Raw genomic sequence first — 21,033 nt, 5'->3', positions numbered from 1 at the left:
GGTTAATTTTGATGAAGTATTGGTATAAGGGTTTGTGTTGTAGAACTACATCAGTTTATATAAACATTTACATTTGTTTTACAGTTTTGAGTGTCTGTAATGATCTTTCAAGAGTCAGAATTGTTGCCATACACTTAAGTATTGATTTTAGAGGTGTTTATTTCAGGCTAGTAAATGATGCTGGTGCAAATGGGTTGTCTAAAAATTCTACGTGTAGAACATTTATCACTTCTTGTGTACAGCAAAATTTGCCAGAACAGGTATGGATTTTTCTCTGTAACAACTAATGAGTGTCTTTAATTAGTCTTATCTCTGATTGTCAGTAATTATTTAAGGGGAGGCTACACCTAGAAACTTGTCTTTTCAACAACACACACACACACACACAAAGGTTTCTTTAACCTAACCCTTCTCCCTTTTTTGTATTAACTTTCTCATGACAACCTCAGTTAATTTGACCAAAACATTGAACTCGGTATGATGTTTAGAAGTCATAGTATGGAAACTATAACTTCTGAAGATCATACAGGGTTCAATGTTTTGGTCATGTTAACTGAGGTTGTCATGAGAGAGTTAGCTATAATATGTTTTGTGTATCTTCATAACATTTTGCAAGCTTTCAGTTAGCATTAAGAGTCATTTGTAGACACTAAAAAAAATCAATTTTTTAATGAACTATTTTCACTATACAATTTCCCCATGAATATGTGGAACCAAAGTGTTGGCTACTCTGTGTGCAAAGTTATTTTCATGTTAATTCTTTCACTGTGAGCTGGGTAGAATCCACCTAACTTGTAACTATGAGTATATTCACAAAAGTTTGCAAATTATCAGTAAACATTTTAAGGCTTTCATAAACAATATAAGATTAAAAGTACTTTCAAGCATCAAAGTTGTCAAATTTTATTTGCATAATCTGTGTAATTTTTAACAAACTATCAAATGTTTCTGTAGTAAACTTTTTATACCTTATCTGGAATTTTATATATATTATCTCTGTATGGATTTGGTTAAATTGACCAACCTCCCAACCACCATAATAAAAAAAAATTAAAAAATGGATCTAAATCATGCTTTTGATTGGTTATAAATTTGAGTGTATCTAAACAAACAAGTATTTCTAAAAATTTGGAGGAGCTGGCAAAGCCACTGTCTGATTTTCTCAATATAATATAGAAAATATAGGAGGTTCTTGTTTAATATTCTAGTTTGTCAGTATTGGTGGTAATGTGAGTTTCTATTTTGTAAGAAACTACAAACTTTAGATTTTGACATCAACACATTTAATTTGAAACAAAGCTGCATTCAATAAACCTTATGGCACACAAAATCAATATTCAGAAATTTTAATATTTTTAAGAAATTGTCTAATGTGTAATACTAAAATTTGAGTTCTAATGTACAATTTGATGCCAAGCTTTACTGTCCCAAATTTTTGAAATAGTTCAATAAAAGTTTAATGTAATTCTACGAATATGATGGTATGCCCTCTGAATTCTACCCATAAGAAAATTTATAGCTATAGGGTTAAGATTAAAATACTTTTTTCAATCTCTTATTTCTTGTATTTCATTTTCATAATCTTCAAAACCTCAGAAATAAATATCAAACATTTTTTCTCAGTACAATTCTATATTTTATTTCATTTTCTCTACTTTAACCAATTTGACCTACCTTGTAACCACCAAAAGAAAATCAAAACAAATATAAATTGTCTTTTTTCTCTTTTTATAATGGTTTCAAATTGTAACATGAAACTGCCTTTGTTTATCCTAAATGACTGCATACATCTATTTGTAATTAAGTTTCATTTTGTTGCCCTATGAATCATGTCTAACTAATATTCTTTCCACACAAGTTATAAATGATTTAGCAATTGTGTAACTTGTATTACACTATTGAATTATGTAATGTGGGCTGCTCATGAGCTGTACCTTGTGAAAATGTATTATTTTACTTATTCTAACATTGAAGGTTTATTATATTTTGTTACTTTTATAATAATAATAAATACACATGAAAAACAAGAAATTGAGTACTTACCCATGTTTTCTTTTTTGTTGTAAACTGTCGGTGAAACTTAACCCAACTTTTTCATACTAATAGTATTTTTATTTAGAAGAAGAAACCATGGAAAGAACTCAGTATTAGTATGAAAGATTAAATACTTATTTTTAACCTTCGTTATTTAAATTTATATATAAAACCTCAAAAAAAGATTTTCTTTCATATTCTCCAAAATTGAAAATTTTTAAACCTCAGCATGTTAATACAAGCAGCAACGAGTACAAAGATTGTAATTAGAAGAGATAATTGTGTGCTTTATTTCTTTATTTACTGCTCTGTTTTATCAAACACCAGTCCACTAAAACACAGTGAAGACAGGTTACTTTCTAGATTAAAGATCAGTTTTATATTATTGAATATGGTAACATGAGTGCAGATGTGTCATGTAATTGTAACTTTTGTATTGTCATCCAGGAACAGCTGAAAGGTCAATATAATAAAATACAATAACTTTGAAATGAAATTATAGATTATAATTCAAACTTTAATATTTTATCAGTTAATTTTTTTATTTAAAAGTAAATATTAAAAGAACATCCAAATATTGATTTTAGTAACTTGCTTGGTACACTACATAGCCAAAAGTATATGGACACCCCTTCTAATTAGTAGGTTCAGCTATTTCAGCCACACCCATTGCCAACAGGTTCATAAAATCAAGCATTCAACAATGAAATCTGTATAGACAAGCATTGGCAGAAGAATGGGTTATACTGAAGAGTTCACTGACGTTCAACATGGCACTTTCATGTGATGCTACCTTTCCAACAAGTCAGTTTGTTAAGTTTCTGCTCTGCTAGAGTGACCCTGGTCAACTGTGAGTGCTACTGTTGTGAAGTGGAAGTGTCTAGGAGTAACAACAGCTCAGCCACGAAGCGATAGGCTGCCCAAGCTCACGGAACAGGACTGCCAAGTGCTGAAGCACGTAGCACATAAAAAATCTTCTGTCTGCAGTTGCAACACTCACTACTGAGTTCCGAACTGTCTCTGGAAGCAACATCAGCACAAGAACTGTTTATCAGAAGCTTCATGAAAATGGTTTCCATGGCTGAGCAGCCGCACACAAGCTTAAGAACACCATATGCAATGCCAAGCATTGGCTGGAGTGGTGTAAAGCACACCACCATTGGACTCTGGAGCAGTGGAAACGTATTCTCTGGAGTGATGCATCATGCTTCACTATCTGGTGGTCTGACAGATGAATCTGGGTTTGGCAGATGCTACCTATTTGATTGCATAGTGCCAACTGTGAAGTTTTGTGGAGGAGGAATAATGGCCTGGAGTTTTGTTTTTTTTCATGGTTTGGGCTAGGCCCTTTAGTTCTAGTGAAGGGAAATCTTAATGCTACAGCATACAATGACATATAATTATATACAAATATAATTATATTGTCTATAATTGTGTGCTTCCAACTTTGTGGCTATGGTTCGGGTAAGGCTCTTTTTTGTTTCAGCATGACAGTGCCCTCGTGCACAAAGCAAGGTCCATAAAGTCATGGTTTGCCAAGGCTGGTGTGGAAGAAGGTGGCTGGCCTGCATAGAGCCCTTACTTTAATCTTTGGGACTGAAGGCCTATGGAATGAATTGGAATGCCAACTGCAAGACAGGCCTTCTTGCCCAACATCAGTGCCTGGCCTCACTTGTGGCTCAATAGGAGCAAATCCATGTTTCAAAATGTAGTGAAAAGCCTTCCCAGAAGAGTGGAGGCTGTTATAGCAGCAAAGAGGGGACCAACTCCATATTAATGTCCATGGTTTTGAAATGAAATGTTCAACAAGCACGCATAGGTATGATGGTCGAGTGTCCACATACTTTAGGCTATGTAGTGTATGTTGAATACAGCACTGTTTCAAAATAGATAATTGCAATGTTAAAGTATTAAGTCTATAGTTTTGTACAAGTTACTGATATTTTCAAGCTAAAATATAAAATATTTTGCTGAGATATGGTTTATGCACTGAATAAAAGTGTGCCCATTCACCTCTTTCCATTTATGAAAAAGTATTTTATGTACGCTTATTTCAACATATGATGTAAATAACCATTCAAGGCTTAGTGTGTCCCCAGATTAGTTTTCTTAGCCATTTTAATTTTTGAAAAGGCTACCTCATTCTTTATATCCAAGATTTCAATGAGGTAAGTTGTGTCTTTAGTTTGCTCAAAGTTTTTTGGTTTTTTTTAATCTAAATACATCTTGGTTACTTACCTTTAATGAATTATTCTGAAATTCTGGCATGGCCAGATGACTTGTAATCCAAGGGTCATGGGTTTGAATCCCCATCACATCAAATATGCTCACCCTTTTAGTCATGGGTGCATTATAATGTGATGGTCAGTCCCATTATTCATTGGTAAAAGAGTAGCCAAAGAGTTGGTAGTGGGTGGTGATGACTAACTGCCTTTCCTCTAGTCTTACACTGCTAAATTAGGGACGGTTAGCACAGATAGTTCTCGAGTAGCTTTGCACGAAATTCAAAACCTTCAGTAGTGAACTTCTATGGTATCGGTGTATTTATGTATGATTTATTTGGTTGTTCAGCTGTGTGGGTGTATAAAACCTAAAGACATTTGTTGGATATCCTCCTTGTGCAATATTTTAAAAAGGTTTAACAACCTACATCTAGTAGCAACAGAGTACAAAGGTTGTAGCAAGAAGAGATAATTGTTTGCTTTAATTCTTGATTTATTGTTTTACATTTTAAGAGAAATAAGTTTAATAATTTTTTCTAAATAGTAATAATTTATATACATTTATAATGTATGATAATTGAAGTGTGATTGTATGTTACAAGATTATAGTCCACTAAAACACAGCCAAGACAGGGAAGACTAAAGGTAAGTTTTATATTACTGGATATGTGATGTGAGTAACATATGCACTGCATTAGTGCAAGCTATATAATGTTAGGTAGACATGACTGGAATGTGAATTTAGTAAAAAAATATATGTGTAAATATATTAGTGTTATGAGTGTTAAGCTACTTATATGAAACAGTTATATTTTTGTGTTGTAATATGTAGTCATTCTAGCACTGAAAAGGCATAATTTCTATTTATTTTCCTATTTTTTATGATGTTATGAGTTTGTTCGAGTGACAGACCCCACATAGTTAGAGTATAGAAAATACACTGAAAACAAATGTTTGAAATGTATTTAGAAGTTTTTCAAGATTATGCAAATAATATTTGAGGTTTTTAGGATGAAGAATTTTTTTTGTTTTTAATCATAACATGAAATTGCTTTGCACTCAGACTAGAATAAAATACACTATTTTCAAAAACATATCTTTAGTAAAAATATATATATTTCATTAAAACATCAGATGTTTCATATACAAAATGCTTGTAACCTTTACTAAAAGTTTAATTTTTGATAGAGCATGTGTATCTTCACAAAATTTTATATAGTGCAAATTCTTAGTGTGCAAATGTGTTGACAAACTTGTATATTATACCAAGCTTGTCATAAAAGGGTTAAATGACTTGACATTACATTTGTGTAGATGAACACCTCATCACACATAAAGGCTTGTTTAGTGTCTGAAAATTGGTAGTTGCATTTACTTACAGGGTGGTGGTTGGGAGTGCACTAGTTAGTTTAGATAATGGAACCTTTATACTAACATAATTTGTCAACTGGGCTACAAATTATAGCCTTACAACCATAATGGGGTCTGCAATGCCAACTTCAGGAGCTAAGTTTATCTCGCCAGACCCCAAGTGGTAGTACCTTATTTTTTTCTTTTTTACTTTGAAGAGAAGTCTCCTTCTCACAACTGTCTGCAGGTAGTGAAGGGTGATATAGATGTGGGATGTTGTTGGATTAAGCACCCAAATCTTGCTCTCCTAATTTCAATTTCTTTTGATTATTTAGTTGTTATTATGATTTTCTTTTTTAGTCTGCTAAATGGAGATTAAGACTGATAGACCTCAGTGTGGGTCCTACTTCTGCAGCAACCCCAAAACCTAGGGTATATTTTATATTCCCCATTATATCCTGTACCCTGCAGATCCTTATTACTTGTTTAAAAACCTGGTTATTGAAAAATAAATTTTAAATGCTTAAACTTAATATATCTTATGTTTTTGTAGCTAAATTTTCTTTTTCCAATTCTATGAAAGGATAACAGAACTATTCTATTAATTAATTTATAACAAAAATTAAATCTTTTAATGGAGTTGTGATGTACAGTGTGTTGAAATCAAATGTTTGAATATTATTTACATGTTCACAATTTCTTAGATATTCTAAAATGGATTGATTATTTTTTATTATTGAAAAAGTATGTTTTTTAGCATTAACACTTATATTTTAATTTTATCAGATAAATTATTAAGTAATTTATTTAATAAAATGGCTGATTGTTTAATAATTACCTCCAAAACCTGGGGTACATTTTATATCCCACATTATAACCTGTACTCTGGTGATCCTTTCAGTTTGTTCAGCATTTAAGATTGTTTTGGCTTGTTTTTGTTTACAGCAAGCTCTATATATGTATTTATTTTCTGAGTTGATTTGAGATGTATATAAAAAGCTTAAGTTTTGTTGTAAACATTTCATTTTTACATATTTTTCTTATTAGTTGTGTATGTTACGGTTAGAACTATTTTATTTTTTCCTGCGAAAAAAAAAATTGAACAAAAATTCACATAACATTAACTTTCTACTGATGTATTTACCAAACATTTTCATTACTATAGGTAGATTGTCACTCTTCAATTGGCCAGGAATTTTCAAAAACCATGAGACATTCTGATATCAAGAATAGTTCATTGCTGAAAGATTATGAAAGCTTACAATTATATGTAAGTATTTAGAATACTTTTATGAAAGTATATTTAAGTTGAAATGCAGTGTAACACTATGAATACCTTTTAAAGCCATTAAAATAATAATTTTAATGCAAATTATTATTTTACTCTGTCATTTGAGATAGCATATTGAAAAGAGTGAATGTGAGTAAAATTAAAAATAATCAAAATAATCCTTTGCATATATTTTTGCATGTAATTGTGAGTTTAACAAGGAACAAATGTACTTATTAAAATTGTTTATTATTCTTTGGATATTGCTGAATCTATTTGGTTATCTTGATGTTTGGGTTTTAATTACTTAACTTTGTACCAAATAGTCAGTGGTTTTGTTGTACAACATATTTTGGTTCAATTTTCTAGCTTTATAAAAATAAAATTTAGTCTTTTATACAGGTACCAAATATTATGTTATGACTGGTTTAATTTGACTTGTACCATAAGTATGACCTGTTGTGTATATTAAAAGAACTGTATAAAAAAACAAATGTATATATAGAAACTAACAAAGCAGTTTAGTTCTAAATTTTTCTTTCTGTGTTTACTGAATTTCTGATGTAATTGATTCATTTACTGCAAATTTTCTGTCTAAACTGTCAGGGAAATTTAGCTGTTTATACTTGAAGACATTAAATATCTAAAATAAAACCATTTCTTAGATTTTCTAATGTTATAAATAAGAGTTGGATATAGAATGGGAGTTCATGTAAACCAAAGAAAAAAATGTTAAATTCATATTAGCATACTGCTCCTCAATTATCAATTTCATAATCTTATGAGTTTCATCAGGTTGCTGTCAGTGGGTTCAACTATTTCTTGGCTGTATTATTATGTGTATAACTTTTCCTGTAAATACCTTATTTACTGCTACTCAAAACTGCCAATACTTACCTATCATCCTTGGTCAACCCCCAACGGTTATGATAATAACATATTAGACCAATGCAGCCTTTTAACTGCCAAGGCAAAGTGTTTCACCAAGTTTATAGTTTTATTAATAGTCATTAATAATTTGTAACTGTCAGCAAGTCTCAAATACAAACATTTTAAGTATGTGGCATGATATCTATGATCCTTTTGAAATTGTTTTTAATAGATTTGTGATTTACAATAAAATCAAAGCTACTGCATAACATAGCAGTTTACTATACCATTATGTATGCATTGCATAATAGTTGAACTGCTAGTCAGTATCAACACTTATCATAAGTAGTTCTTGTGATATGCATACTAGGCCACTATGTTGAAAGAAATGGTGCAATAGAAATAACTAAAGTATTAAACCTAACATTAACCCTTTCCCAACAGACTTTGTGCAATATACATGAGTTCATTAACACATCTCTATGTATTACATATTTCCACTATAACTTCTGATGCAGCATGTGTATCTTCACAAAATTTCATAGACTGTTAGTAAAGGTTACAAGTGTTTTGTATATGAAAAATCAAGTGTTTTAATTTATTTCTTTTTACAAAAGATATTTGTTTTTGAATATAAGAGTGTTTTCTTACTAGTCTAATTGCAAAGTGATTTCATGTTATGATTAAAAAAAACTTCTTCATTCCAGAAATCTCAAATATTTGCATAAACTCTGAAGCCTACTACTAAATACATTTCAAATGTTTGTTTTCAGTAAGACTTTAAATTTTCTATACTCTGGTAAAGTGACAGACCCACAAAGTTAATTTCATATCCATCATCAAAAAATTAGGAAATAATGTAAATTGTACTTGATTACATATTGAGCAGCGCAAGTCTCGTAACACTATATGTGAACATGTATATTTATTATATTGAACTTTCAGTCATGCCTACTTAACATTACATAGCTTGTATTGGTATGGTGCAAGTGCACTCAGGTTGCATATCTAGTAATATAAAACCTTTAGTCTTCCTTGTCTTGGCTGTGTTTTAGTGGACTATTATTTTGTAATATACAGTTACATTTCAATTATTATACATAATATAAAATGTATATAGATTATTACTATTTAGAAATAAATTATTAAACTTATTTTTCTTAAAGCATAGAACAAAATCAAGAAGTAAAGCAAACGATTATCTCTTCTTGGTACAAGTGGTTGCTGCTAAAAGCTTTTAAAAGCGATGGAGGATAGCCAACAAAATTTTTTTTAAGGTTTTACACACACACACACACACACACACACACACACACACACACACACACACACACACACACACACACACACACACACAGTTAAATAAAAAAAACCATGCATGACTACACTTATATCATAGAATTTCACTGTAATTTATTAATTTTAGTAACTGAGATGCATGCAAATTTAAAAAAAAAAAATGAAACTTCAAGCACACTAAAGACAACACTTACCTCATTGAAATCTTGGACTGAAAGAACATTGTAGTGTTTTTAAAGATTAAAATGGCAGGGTAAACTTTTCTAGAGATATTCTCAGCTGTTGATTGGTTGCTCACATGTCAAATATTGAAGTAAGTATGTATAAGGGGCCTTTTCAAAAATGGAAGGAGTTGAACTGGGCTACCGTTTGATTCAGTACATAAGCCATATCTCTGCAAAATATAAAAAAAAAAATACAAAGTTTTAACCTTATATTCTAGCTTGATAATATTAGTAATTTGACTTCTTAATTTGTATGAAACTGTAGACTTAGTATTTTGATGTCACAAACATCTATTTTAAACAGTGCTCCATTTAACATTCCACACGACTTACTAAAATCTATATTTTAATGTTCTTTTAATATTTACATTTAAACTAAGAAATTAATTCAAACTCATATATAATATTAAAGTTTGAATTATAACCTACAATTTGATTTTGAACTTATTAACATAAATTTGTAAAATAGTAGTTCAGTAAAATTTTGAATGCAAGTCAACATATGCAGTGACAGAGCATTTTAACCCTATCCCACTACAACAGGGATAATTAGATAGCATTTACCTTTACATTTTATTAGTGTATCTCAAGCATTTTCATCTGTAGACCACTTAAGTGGGGAAAAGTCCCCAGAACCACCTATCAATCCTACCCCACCTGTTCCATTTTCTTGTATGTCCTATGCTGTAGAATAAATGTTAACACATCTTGCATTTTGGACCAGCTCACAGACAAGTGTTTTATATATAAAGTTTATTTGTAGCATATTTATATATATAAACATATTTAACCTTTGTTGTTGGTTAAAAAGTAAATGACTATTTTAGCAAGGTATGATCCTAGCATTCATTGATGGCTTGGTTCAGGCTTGAACTACAAAACTAATTACTGCATACACATGATTAAGTGCCAAGAAAATACATTAAAAATGAAGGGAACTCATTGAGCTAATTTATTATCTTTTTGTGGATTACAACTAACAAAATATCATAACAAAATGACACCAAAAGTCATACTGTCTACAGATGTGTCTCACTGACACAAGGTGTATAACGTTTAAGTTCTTGTGTATCTATGTAAGGAAGGTAGCTTAATAGCAAATTGATTGCAAGAAAGAAAATAATCCTAGGTGTCAAACGATGTCAAAAACTGAAAAATAAAACTTTTGGGCAGAAAAATGGAAAAAAAAAACAAATGCTTGAATTGTTTTATGTCAGTGCCTGTTGAAGACAAAAAAATCTGCCAAGTGAAAGTTTGAATTTAAAATTATTTGTGTTTTTCTCTTAAGTTACAAGTGGGAGTTAAGAAAACAACATGACTAATTTTATGTTTTAAATTTAAGACTATACAGAATTCTAAAGTTAATCACAGTTTTGTTGCTTCATCTAAATTGAACTTTTACCATTTGTCTATATTTTAAAGTTATCTTTCAGATGAACACATTAATTCATGGTGAAAACCTTCATTGTGTGATATTGAGTCAGTTTATTGTCTTTTAAATGAAAAACCTGTTATTTCAAGATACTAAACTTAATGTTACATGTTTAATTTAAACCTATACACTTTTAAACTGATACATTGTTTTGTTGGGGTTTTTTTGCACTGTTAATTTGTTTTGGTTTAAATTTAGTCAAGAAAAACTGCCATTTTGTGAATTCTTTTACTGTTTGTTTTGTCAAGCTTAACTTTAATGGTTATTGAGATACCACTCATTTTTTTTTCTTTTCCAACTCTTATTTACTATATATACTCTTCAAAACAAGAAATGCAAAAGGGATATTTTTGTTATTTTAAAGAGAAATATATGTAATAATGTTACAAGCTCAGAGTATGTGATGTTACACGTGTTAAGGCACTGATTGTCAGACCAAAATGACAATAAAAGTTGTGCACTTTGAAAACGGAAGAAAACATCGGATTTTTCGCCAAAATGCATGCGTGTCCAATTATTTGTTTGAGAGATCTGCAAGTGCAATATGTGCAAAATCCCTATAAAAGTGACGGGTTCTCGGTTTCCATAGCTCAGCGTAAAGCCACCAACACGCAATACAGTTACACCAAGACTGACTGAAGCACAACGCAACAATGTCATTGGTCGCTTGGAAGCAGGCGAATCTTGATCAGATGTTGCCAAAGCTGTGAATGTCCACCCAAGCACCATCACAAGGCTATGGAATCGTCACCAACAACATGGATCAACTTCGTGACGGTCCACGATCTGGCAGACCTCGTGTGACCACGCCCACACAAGATCGCAACATCCTGTTACGTCACCTTCGGGATAGGACCACCACTACGACGTCTACTGCCTCAACCATACCAGGGTTGCATAGGATTTCCGATCAGACCGTATGCAATCGTCAACGAGATTCTTAGGCCCCATGTGCAACCCATCATGGTGAACATCAACGACGTTTTCAACATGACAACGCCCGTCCTCACACAGCCCGACTCACCACTGTCTTCTTGAGACACCACAACATCAACATTCTTCCCTGGCCCTCCAGATCACCACATTTAAACCCCATCGAACATCTTTGGGACGAGTTGGACCGACGTCTGCGACGGCGACAACCTCAACCACAGACTCTACCTCAGCTTGCAGCAGCTTTGCAGGCTGAGTGGACAGCCATTCCACAAGATGTGATTCGTCATCTCATCGCTTCCATGGGCAGGAGATGCCCAGCAGTTATTGATGCTCACGGGGGGGCATACTCATTATTGACGTTGAGTGACGTTAAACTTCACCTAGTGAGCATGGACTTCGCCTTTGCAGACTTTGGATGTTCAGCAGTGAATGTGCAAAGTTTCACACATGTCATACAGAACTACCTGGAATAAACTTGTTAATAATTTGTCTCATATTTTGCCTTTTGCGTTTCGTTTTTTGAAGGGTAAATAATTAAATGTAGAAACAGAATTATGATGATTATAACTTAGTTTGTAATTTTAGCAATTAATAGATGATTTAGGCAAAATAAATAAGGAAAGTCCAAGAAAATTTATATTTATCAGATTGATAATACAGAGTCAATACTTTTTTTCACTCGCTTGATGTTAACTGTAACCTCACCCAAAATTTAAAAAAATTATTATCACAAAGGATTCCACATGATTCATTTTTATATTTATGTTTTTCTGTGTTAGAAATCAGCACTGACTAATAATCAGGCAAGTGGACTCCTCTACTCTCAGCTATTTATACCAGCTAAACCATTGATAGCCGCTGAAGATGAAAGTAATATCAAAAACAGTACTTCTCTTGGAATCAGTCCTCTGGAGATGGATGCTAGCTCCTTTACTGTAGAAGAAATATATAGGAATCTAAAGTCCTCTGCTGTAAAAGACAAAAATGAGACTAAGTCTAGTGAGGTACTTAAACGTGGAGATTATATCTTGTAGAATAAAATACTATGATATAGGAATGTGTTATTACAACTAGATGTTTTGACATTTATAGGATTACTTTCTAATATTTTTTTCGTTAAGATATGCTTTTGATGTAAATTATTTTCTTTGTGAACCCTCTTGCCTTGGGCATTTTTTACTGTGCATGTCACGAGATTTTAAGTGAGTTATATTCAAAATGTAATTAAACTAGTGCACTTGAGTTTTATTAACAGTTGATAGGAAAAACAAGACCCAGATAGCTACTTTATTTCTTGTTTTTTGATGTATATCCTTTATTGTCATAAAATGTCAAATAGGAATCTTGTTAGTTAAGGCTAAATTAAGTAAAATAATAATAATATAAATGTTATAAAAACTCATGCTCTTGTTGACAGAGTTAAAAAAAATCAAGATATTAAAATCCAACTTTTACATCCCACTTGTCACAGGTTGAGTTTCGAACTGACCAGATTTCAGCAAGATCTTCGTCCTTTGGATCATATCAGACCCACAAGATTGATGGTTCTAATGCTGAGTCGAGTAGTGCATGTACTTCATCAAACTTGAAGTCTCAGGATGTGCAATTGGATAGCAGGATATCCAAATCTAATTTTCAACAGCAACAAACAAATAAATACTTTGAAATAAACCCTGCAAATTGTAATAGTGTAAAGGACTTTGATGTTGGGAACCTGTTTTTGGCAAGATCTTCATTTGGTGATTTTGGTTCTTCCTCAACTCCAAGTAATGTGAAAACTGATCCTGCCAGCAAGCTACAAACAGGTAATCAAAATGGTGTATTTTTGTGGTCTCAAAACTTTTTTCTTTAAAAACCTCTGAATAGTTTTACAATACATTACAAGAAGATGAATTATAAGCTAGTAGATCTACATAGTTCCATGATTGATGAACATGTTAGTCCATGTCAGAGTTTCAGTCTACATGTTAGTTAGTAAACATGTTAAGAGAAGAAAGTAATTGATCTTATTTCACCTGAACTGCAAAATCCACACTAAGTGGACTGGTCATCAGAACTTTGGAATATGAGAGGAAAACATATTCTGGAACTCTTATAAATTATAGAATAAGAGCATGTTCATTTGGATTCTAATGTTCTCATCCATTGATTTTGTTCCATTGTACAAAAAAAAAACATTAAATGTCAAATTTCATCTATTTTGGACCATATTTACATCTTGTCAAATGAGGTTGAGATTCTATACTGTGCGATATAAAAACATTTATGTATTATAAATATTTATTTAAAGTATATTATTATTCTATTACATGAACAATTGTATAATTACATAGTTATTTGATTTTGATGTGATAGTCACTTTGCATTGCTATTTCCTCTTTGTTATTAGGAAGGTGTCTTCTATGATCCTGCACAATTTAAGGAAAGGATTATGTTCTTTCACTGTTGTAATGAAATTATACTCTTCAGTAAGGGCCACATCCCTTTAAGCATTGTAATTTACTGCATTCAAGTGTTGAACTGTCTGTAATGCCTTCATGTATCCACTATGAGCTCTCAACTTCCTTAATATTCAGCTGAATGTGCTATAGAGGTTTACCCATGCCTTCATTCTCACTTATCTTTTTCATTGCTCATTTTCTCTGTGCATACAGCTGAATCAAAGACTGCCAAACCAACAAGATCTTCATTGAATTATCAAAGATGTTCAGCAGGTTTTTAACTTGCAGATTTTGAGAAAGCAGAATTATAGGAAGTAATGATTATTGTGTGGATGAGAAATAACATCGGGAGCAGTTAATTATACCCAAAGATAAACTTGAACAAGAAAGATGTAGATGTCATGAAATTCTTTTTTTTTCCTTACAGCTAGATACCTTAACCCTTTCCAGACAAGGTCATAGGTGAAAATGCCATTTTGTTTGACTTGCATCCAGTATTTTATTGAACTATTAATTTACAAATTTATCATTCAGTTTGGTTTCAAACTGTAGATTATGATTCAAATTTTCATATAAAACATAACTTAATGTCTCAATTTAAAATAAATATTTAAAAAGTGCACCTGAACATTTGATTTTTGTGTCTCATGGTATGTTGAATGCCTCATTGGTTCAAGTTACATGTTTGTGATGTCAGAATACAAAGTATAGTTTTGTACAAATTACCAATATTGACAAGCTAGAATATAAAGCAAGACCTTTTATCTTTTATTTTATGAGCTGTCACTATATTTAGTGAATCAAACACAGTTGGCCCCACTCACCAATTTCCATTTTTGAAAACGATCCCTTGTATTTACACTTCTGTGTGCAATGTGAATAACCAATCAGAAGCTTAGAATGTCCCCTTAGTAAGTTTCTCAAATACATCTGTGTCCTCTCTTTTTTCACGACAAACCATTGTGCTGGTAAATTGAATCTTTAGCCTGTTTGAAATTTCATTTTTTTAAGACACAAATAAGCTTAGTTACTAACCTTAAATTATAATGTAAGTCTGTGATATCAATGAAGTAATTTATGATTTTTTGGTTATTAAAATATTTTGCTAATATCCTCAGTGTATAAAATTTATTGAGGCTCAGTAAGTTATGACAAGCAGCAACCAAATACAAAGGTCAAAACTAGAAGAGATAATTCTGTACTTACTGTTTCACATTTTAAAAATAAGTTTAAGAACTTGTCTGTAAATTGTAGTAATCCACATACATATGCAATATATAATAATTGAAATGTGACTGCATTTTACAAAATATCACTCCACTAAAACACAGCAAAGACAGCTCACTTTCTAAAGACTACAGGTCAGTTTTATATTATTGGATATGGTAGCATGAGTGCACACATGCCACATAATTGTAACTTCTGTATCATTAATCAAGCATGGCTGAAAGGTCAATATAATAAAAATAATAAGTATATTATAAATGTATAATGTTATGAGATTTAAGCTATTTAGTTAGCATTTGTTTTCATGTTGTAAATTCTAGTTATTCTAGAACAAAAAAGATATAAATATTTATTTCTTAATTTTTTTATGGTGGCCATAAAATTAGTCAAATCAACTGAACCAATACAGAGATTTGTTATTGAAAAAACACAAAATAATTTTTTTTTCTTAAGCATTTTATAAAACTATCTAGAAATTATAAGAATTTTCAATATGAAAGTTAAAAATTTTCTGATGCATAAATATATCTTTAATCATAAAATGAAAATTACTTTGCAGGTTGAATATGTAACATGCAACAATAAAAAAAAAAAAAAAGGCATGAAAACAACATTGTTTAACAAACCTTAAGTTTTAATAAGAAAAACAAAATCTTGTATTTTGTGTATGAAAACATTGTAATGCTTACAGATAATCTGCAAAATTCCTTGAACGTACACTTTCTAATTTAAAAGTAATAGCACGAAAACTATAACAAGCATGAAATAGTTATAAGGTCGATCCCAGGGACCAAGCCTGTACTCAAAGAGTTAAACTGCTTAATAAACAACTATATCTTGAAGACACACAATGCCTTGGCCATCTATCTTTCATGATGCAGTGCTCCAGGTGTTGTAAACTGCACTCCATGAGAATGGATGCTCCAAGAAAGGTTACCGCTAGTTCCAGAAGCTCTCAATAATCATCTCTAGGTTGGTAGACTTGTAGCAAACTCTGTCCTTACTTTTCTCTGTGGTTTCTGCTGCTTTATCATGATCAGCTAGTTTCAGAATTGGACTGGCCCACATATTCCAAAGATTGCTGGAATTGATTGAAACTTGTAATATCTGTACCAGAGGTAAGTTCCGTACAGTCTTTGAAAATGTGTTTTAGGTGGTTTGTAAGTATGACTTTGGCACACCAAATGCAGAAGATTCTTGTTTAATCTTTTTTCTAACAGCACATATCCCCTATTTCTACGGCCAATGTTGCTTGCTTTTGTGTTAGAGCAAACAGCCTTTACATGGCTAATGACTTCCCATTCTTTCAGCAAATGTACCACAGCAGAATCTTTAGCCTTTTGCAAGAAATTAACAGTGGAACACCTAGAAGTTGATTTACTCTTGCTTCAGACCAGGTCACTGGTAAACAATCCATTTCTTTTTCTATAAAATCATTAAAGAGCTTACTATTTCAGTGAACTACAAGTGAGATTGTTGGTTATCACTGCTTTTTTAAGTATTTGACAAGTTCTTCATGCAAGTAGTGTTGAGTTTTTGGATGAAAGAACAGTTGTTGGTTAGCTCTTGCAGATTATGACCAAGACTGAACTGTTTTAGAAGGATGAATTTGCCTTTCTGTCACTTAACTTCTATCTATTTATAGCTGCTGCTAAGTTGAGAGATAATATTTCTTGTTAGCCTCTTTTATGCTTGGTAGAAGATGATTCTTCAACTGCTTCTCGATCCTAACCACTGTTATTGGTACTGTAACCATTGCTACTGTGGGAAGGTTCCCAGCAACTGATAGTTTCATTCAAGGGCTATTGATCCTGTTTTGCTTGCCATTTCCTGTCCATACTTGTTTCATTTCTTTTCACAGCCCTTGATTCCTAGATAGAAATAATTTTTATCTACCTGGCCCATGCACCCACAATGTTCTCTTTCCTTCTGAGCAACAAGAAAGTCTGTGTCTTCTTGGATCTTGATCAGAGCCAGGACATCCTTATGTGTGATGTCAATAAGGTTTTCCAGGTTATTAACAAACTGTGCTTCATTAGTGCACTCTGTTTTCCTTTTTTAACTTTTCTTTTTAGGTTTTACCCACTTGTCAAAAAACTCCTCCAGTTTGATAATAGCATGATGTTATGAACAAAATGGAATTCAAACATTCTTACAAAAATCTTCAGCTTCCTTATCACAGTCTTTTGGTCTATCCTGAACTATCTTCTTAAATGTTTTATGATTGTTAGGAAAATACACACATGACACTTCCTTATTTGAAGGAGGTTTGCTTCCTATTATTTCAATTTCTTCAAAACCAAACAGTCAAAGTATATTTTTAGTTTTTGTTGTAGTATCCATTTCCAGTAATACACCATACATTGTTAGTTGATGCAGAAGAATTTGTTTAAATGCTTATGTACCCTCCTAGAAATTTTAAAAACTGTCGTGTCATACAGTATATTCCAAAAGTAAAAGGTGACATTATGGATTATTCTTCAACATTCTGAATAACATGGTTGCTCTGGAATATTCTAGAATTAGCATATTATATTCCATAATAATATGCTAAAACAGTCCAAAATTACTTGAAGTATTCTGGAACATTTTACAATATTTAGAAAATGCAAATGTATTGCCAGATACAAGATAAATTTTCACCTGTCTTGAGCAGCCTCCAAATGTTATTCAGTATGAATAATATTTGGTCTGAATTACTTAGTTTTGTATATATTAAAACAAAATGAGATTGTGGGAGTGTTGTAAATCAAAAACTTCAAAAATAAGGATTACTTTTAAGTATACTTTTGCAGTTCAGTAATGTGGAAACATGTACAATAAGGTATCATAAAATGGTTTTTAAATAACTCTTTGAATATAGAATTGTAATTTGTCTTTGTTTAGACATGTAGCAAGTAGTATTTGAAGATGGAAAAAAATCAAATGTATGAAATAATCCCATCAATTTTAACTTTGTATTAAAAATACTTGAATTCTTTCACAACAAAATCTTAGTTTCACGAGTATGTTCTTAAGACAGAATTTGACCAAGTGTGCCCATATAATCTAGACATTATACCTTTTATCACATTTAGTGTTATGAAACAATATTTGCTATTTTTTTCCCTAACATCCAAGAAGATTCAGAGAAACGTGTGAATTCATTTCCATCAGAAGATGAATGTGCAGAACCTTTAACCACTGATATAAATGTTCAAGATGCATCAGTCAACCACTTTTCTTGTACAGATATGGATATAAGTAAGCAACAGCAGGAACAATTAGGAGATTTGGGAATAAGTGATGAAGTTTTCTTGAAACCAGGTGAGTTATTTAAGAACTTTTGATAAAGTATTTTCCACGTTTCAACTCACTCTGTAAGGTAGTAATTTTAATAAAGGAAAAGTTGAAGCTGTGAACTAGTCTTTCATGTTTGAGAGGTACAATTGTTCCACTCTCCATTGCATTTGTTTTTTGTTACTTTGGCATTTTATTTATCAGTTCCTTTAAATCTCATTACTTTTGTAGAGCTAATCTTTGTGCTTAAATACTGTACAACTGACCATACAAAATAGGAAAGGAATCACCAAATCCACCATTTCTTATCTATGAATGCTTTTGTTGCAAACAGTCTCAACACAAAGCACAGGATAACATTATTATTAAGCATCCATATAGCATAATTAATTTTAAAATTTGAACATTTTTTGTGAGGAGCATGATTGCAGCACACAGAATAGCACACTTTAAGTCAAAATTTACCACTTTAAAATAAAATTGATTTTGTTCTTAGTCTTTTGTAATCTTTCAAACTGATTGTAGAATATTTTAAATTTCTAGAACATTCTCAATATAGAACACTAGAATGTTAGAAATTACCATAATGTTATAGAAATGGATGGAGCTAACTTTCTTGCACATTTCATGGAAAAGGTTATATCATAAATTTAAAATAAAATTTGGTGCAAGTATACTAGGTAGTATAGGTAAATACAAACATGAATCAAAGCAATCACAATACAAAACATGTATGGGTGGAATGTTGTAGGCTTATGGTCACAAAGAGCTATAACAATGGTGAAATGTACTGTGTGCAACAGTTTGTGAAATCTGACCTTGTGTGGAGAGTTTAAACTGGTTTACAGAATGTCTGCACATTATGTTGATTATATTCTAGATCCCCTCGATGTGGATTCCTGTACGTGGTGAGGGGACCTCCCAGGGAAGGTTCTGTTCTGTCTGGTTACCTTCTCTGGGATCTAAACATCCACCCACGTGTTTGCCATGCGTGGCGACCCGTGAAGGGGAGGAGAGGATCCTGGATGGTTGAGGGGTTTAATCCTAACACACCACTTTGGCCTTGAATTCCTGTAGACGGGCAGCCTTTGGGTCAATCGGCTGTTCCGCTTGGGCTAGAGTCAACCAAGTACCAGTGTTGGAAGTTCTCAACGGGTGTTGTGGACATTGTGCCTGATGCTGGTATTTGGGTATAGTGCTTACGAAACCCTGGCGTTGCTGCATTGTCCTTGCATGACATTGTAGTGCATCCCCTCGTAGGGCTCCATGGTGGGTGGGGTTAGTGGTTACCAAAATTTTGCTTTTTCCCTATGGATCCTCCTTCAAAAAATTTAAATAAAATAGTGAAAAAACAGTCAATAGGTAAGCGACCACGTCTTGAAGACTCTGAGCAGCAATTTTCGACATCTGTAACACAGTACCTCATTTTCTTATATTACATTCTCTTACAGAAAAACCTTTAATGCAATTATCCCCCTTTTTTATTCAGAAGAGACAAGAGGGTCTTGCTGGCTCTCCAAAGTCAGTAAAGAAGCTTCGATCTGGAGACATTATTTGAAACATCCACAACCCACCACAGTGAACTCCTCTTGAATTCAATGGCAATTGGGAATATACCTATTGAGGTTACCCCTCATGCTACCTTGAATTCATTGCAAGGAGTTATTGTTGAGAGGGATTTGAAGAATGTCCCCGAGTCAGAGATTCTAGCTGGTCTCTCCACTCAAGGAGTTTCTGCAGTGGGGTGCATCTCCACTCGCAAAGATGGAGTTACACTGCCAACAAATACCCTCGTTTTGACATTTATATCATCACGTGCACCTGCCACCATCAAGGCAGGTTATGTAATTTGCAGGCTACGGCCATACATTCCAAACCCTCTTTGTTTCCAATGTCAGAGGTTCGGCCACTCAAAGACATCATGTTGTGGTTCCCTGACATGTGCTCATTGCGGTGACAAGGACCACAATGCCTATGAGTGTCACACGGACCAACATTGTGTCAACTGCAATGGTTTTCACCCTTCCTACTTTCGTTCTTGCCCAAAATGGTTGGAGGAAAAAGACGTGCAGCGTTTGAAAACGACTCATAACATTAGTTATCCTGAGGCTCGGAAATTGCTGTTTGCCACTCCATCTTGGACATATGCTGCTGCACTTCGTTCCACAAGTACAGTGGGAGTGCAGACAGATCTCTCTGTGCATCCAAAAGAATTGTTTTCAAAACAAATGAAAAGCCCTTTGACCTCCATGGTTAAAAAGGTTGATGAATCAACTTCTACACCCATCTCTGTTCCTCCCATACATTCCAATAAACCCCAAGATCCACATTCTTGGGTTTCAAATACAGGCATTTCTTTTGATACATTTTTTTCTCCTGCCCCAAGATGCAAAACAATCATTTGTTCACGTCCTCAGTCACTGGAATTCCCTTTCAATAACAAAGACCT

At 32.6% G+C, this 21,033-nt stretch overlaps 1 protein-coding gene across 3 annotated transcripts in view; it reads left to right on the top strand.

Annotated features, from left to right (window-relative positions):
* Nucleotides 1–21,033, top strand: part of spd-2 (centrosome assembly protein spindle defective 2) — a 109,793-nt gene that overhangs the window by 28,268 nt on the left and 60,492 nt on the right. For 2 of the 3 annotated variants that reach the window (XM_076514799.1, XM_076514798.1), the window contains exons 8-12: nt 167–260; nt 6,772–6,876; nt 12,417–12,641; nt 13,109–13,442; nt 18,426–18,611. In XM_076514799.1, coding sequence (XP_076370914.1) covers nt 167–260; nt 6,772–6,876; nt 12,417–12,641; nt 13,109–13,442; nt 18,426–18,611 — 944 coding nt within the window. The remainder of the gene's footprint in view (nt 1–166; nt 261–6,771; nt 6,877–12,416; nt 12,642–13,108; nt 13,443–18,425; nt 18,612–21,033) is intronic. The other variant, XM_076514801.1, reaches the window with a different exon arrangement.

Source organism: Tachypleus tridentatus, chromosome 7 (assembly GCF_004210375.1).
Source record: "Tachypleus tridentatus isolate NWPU-2018 chromosome 7, ASM421037v1, whole genome shotgun sequence".
NCBI lineage: Eukaryota > Metazoa > Arthropoda > Merostomata > Xiphosura > Limulidae > Tachypleus > Tachypleus tridentatus.
This window is presented reverse-complemented; position numbering and strand designations above follow the sequence as displayed.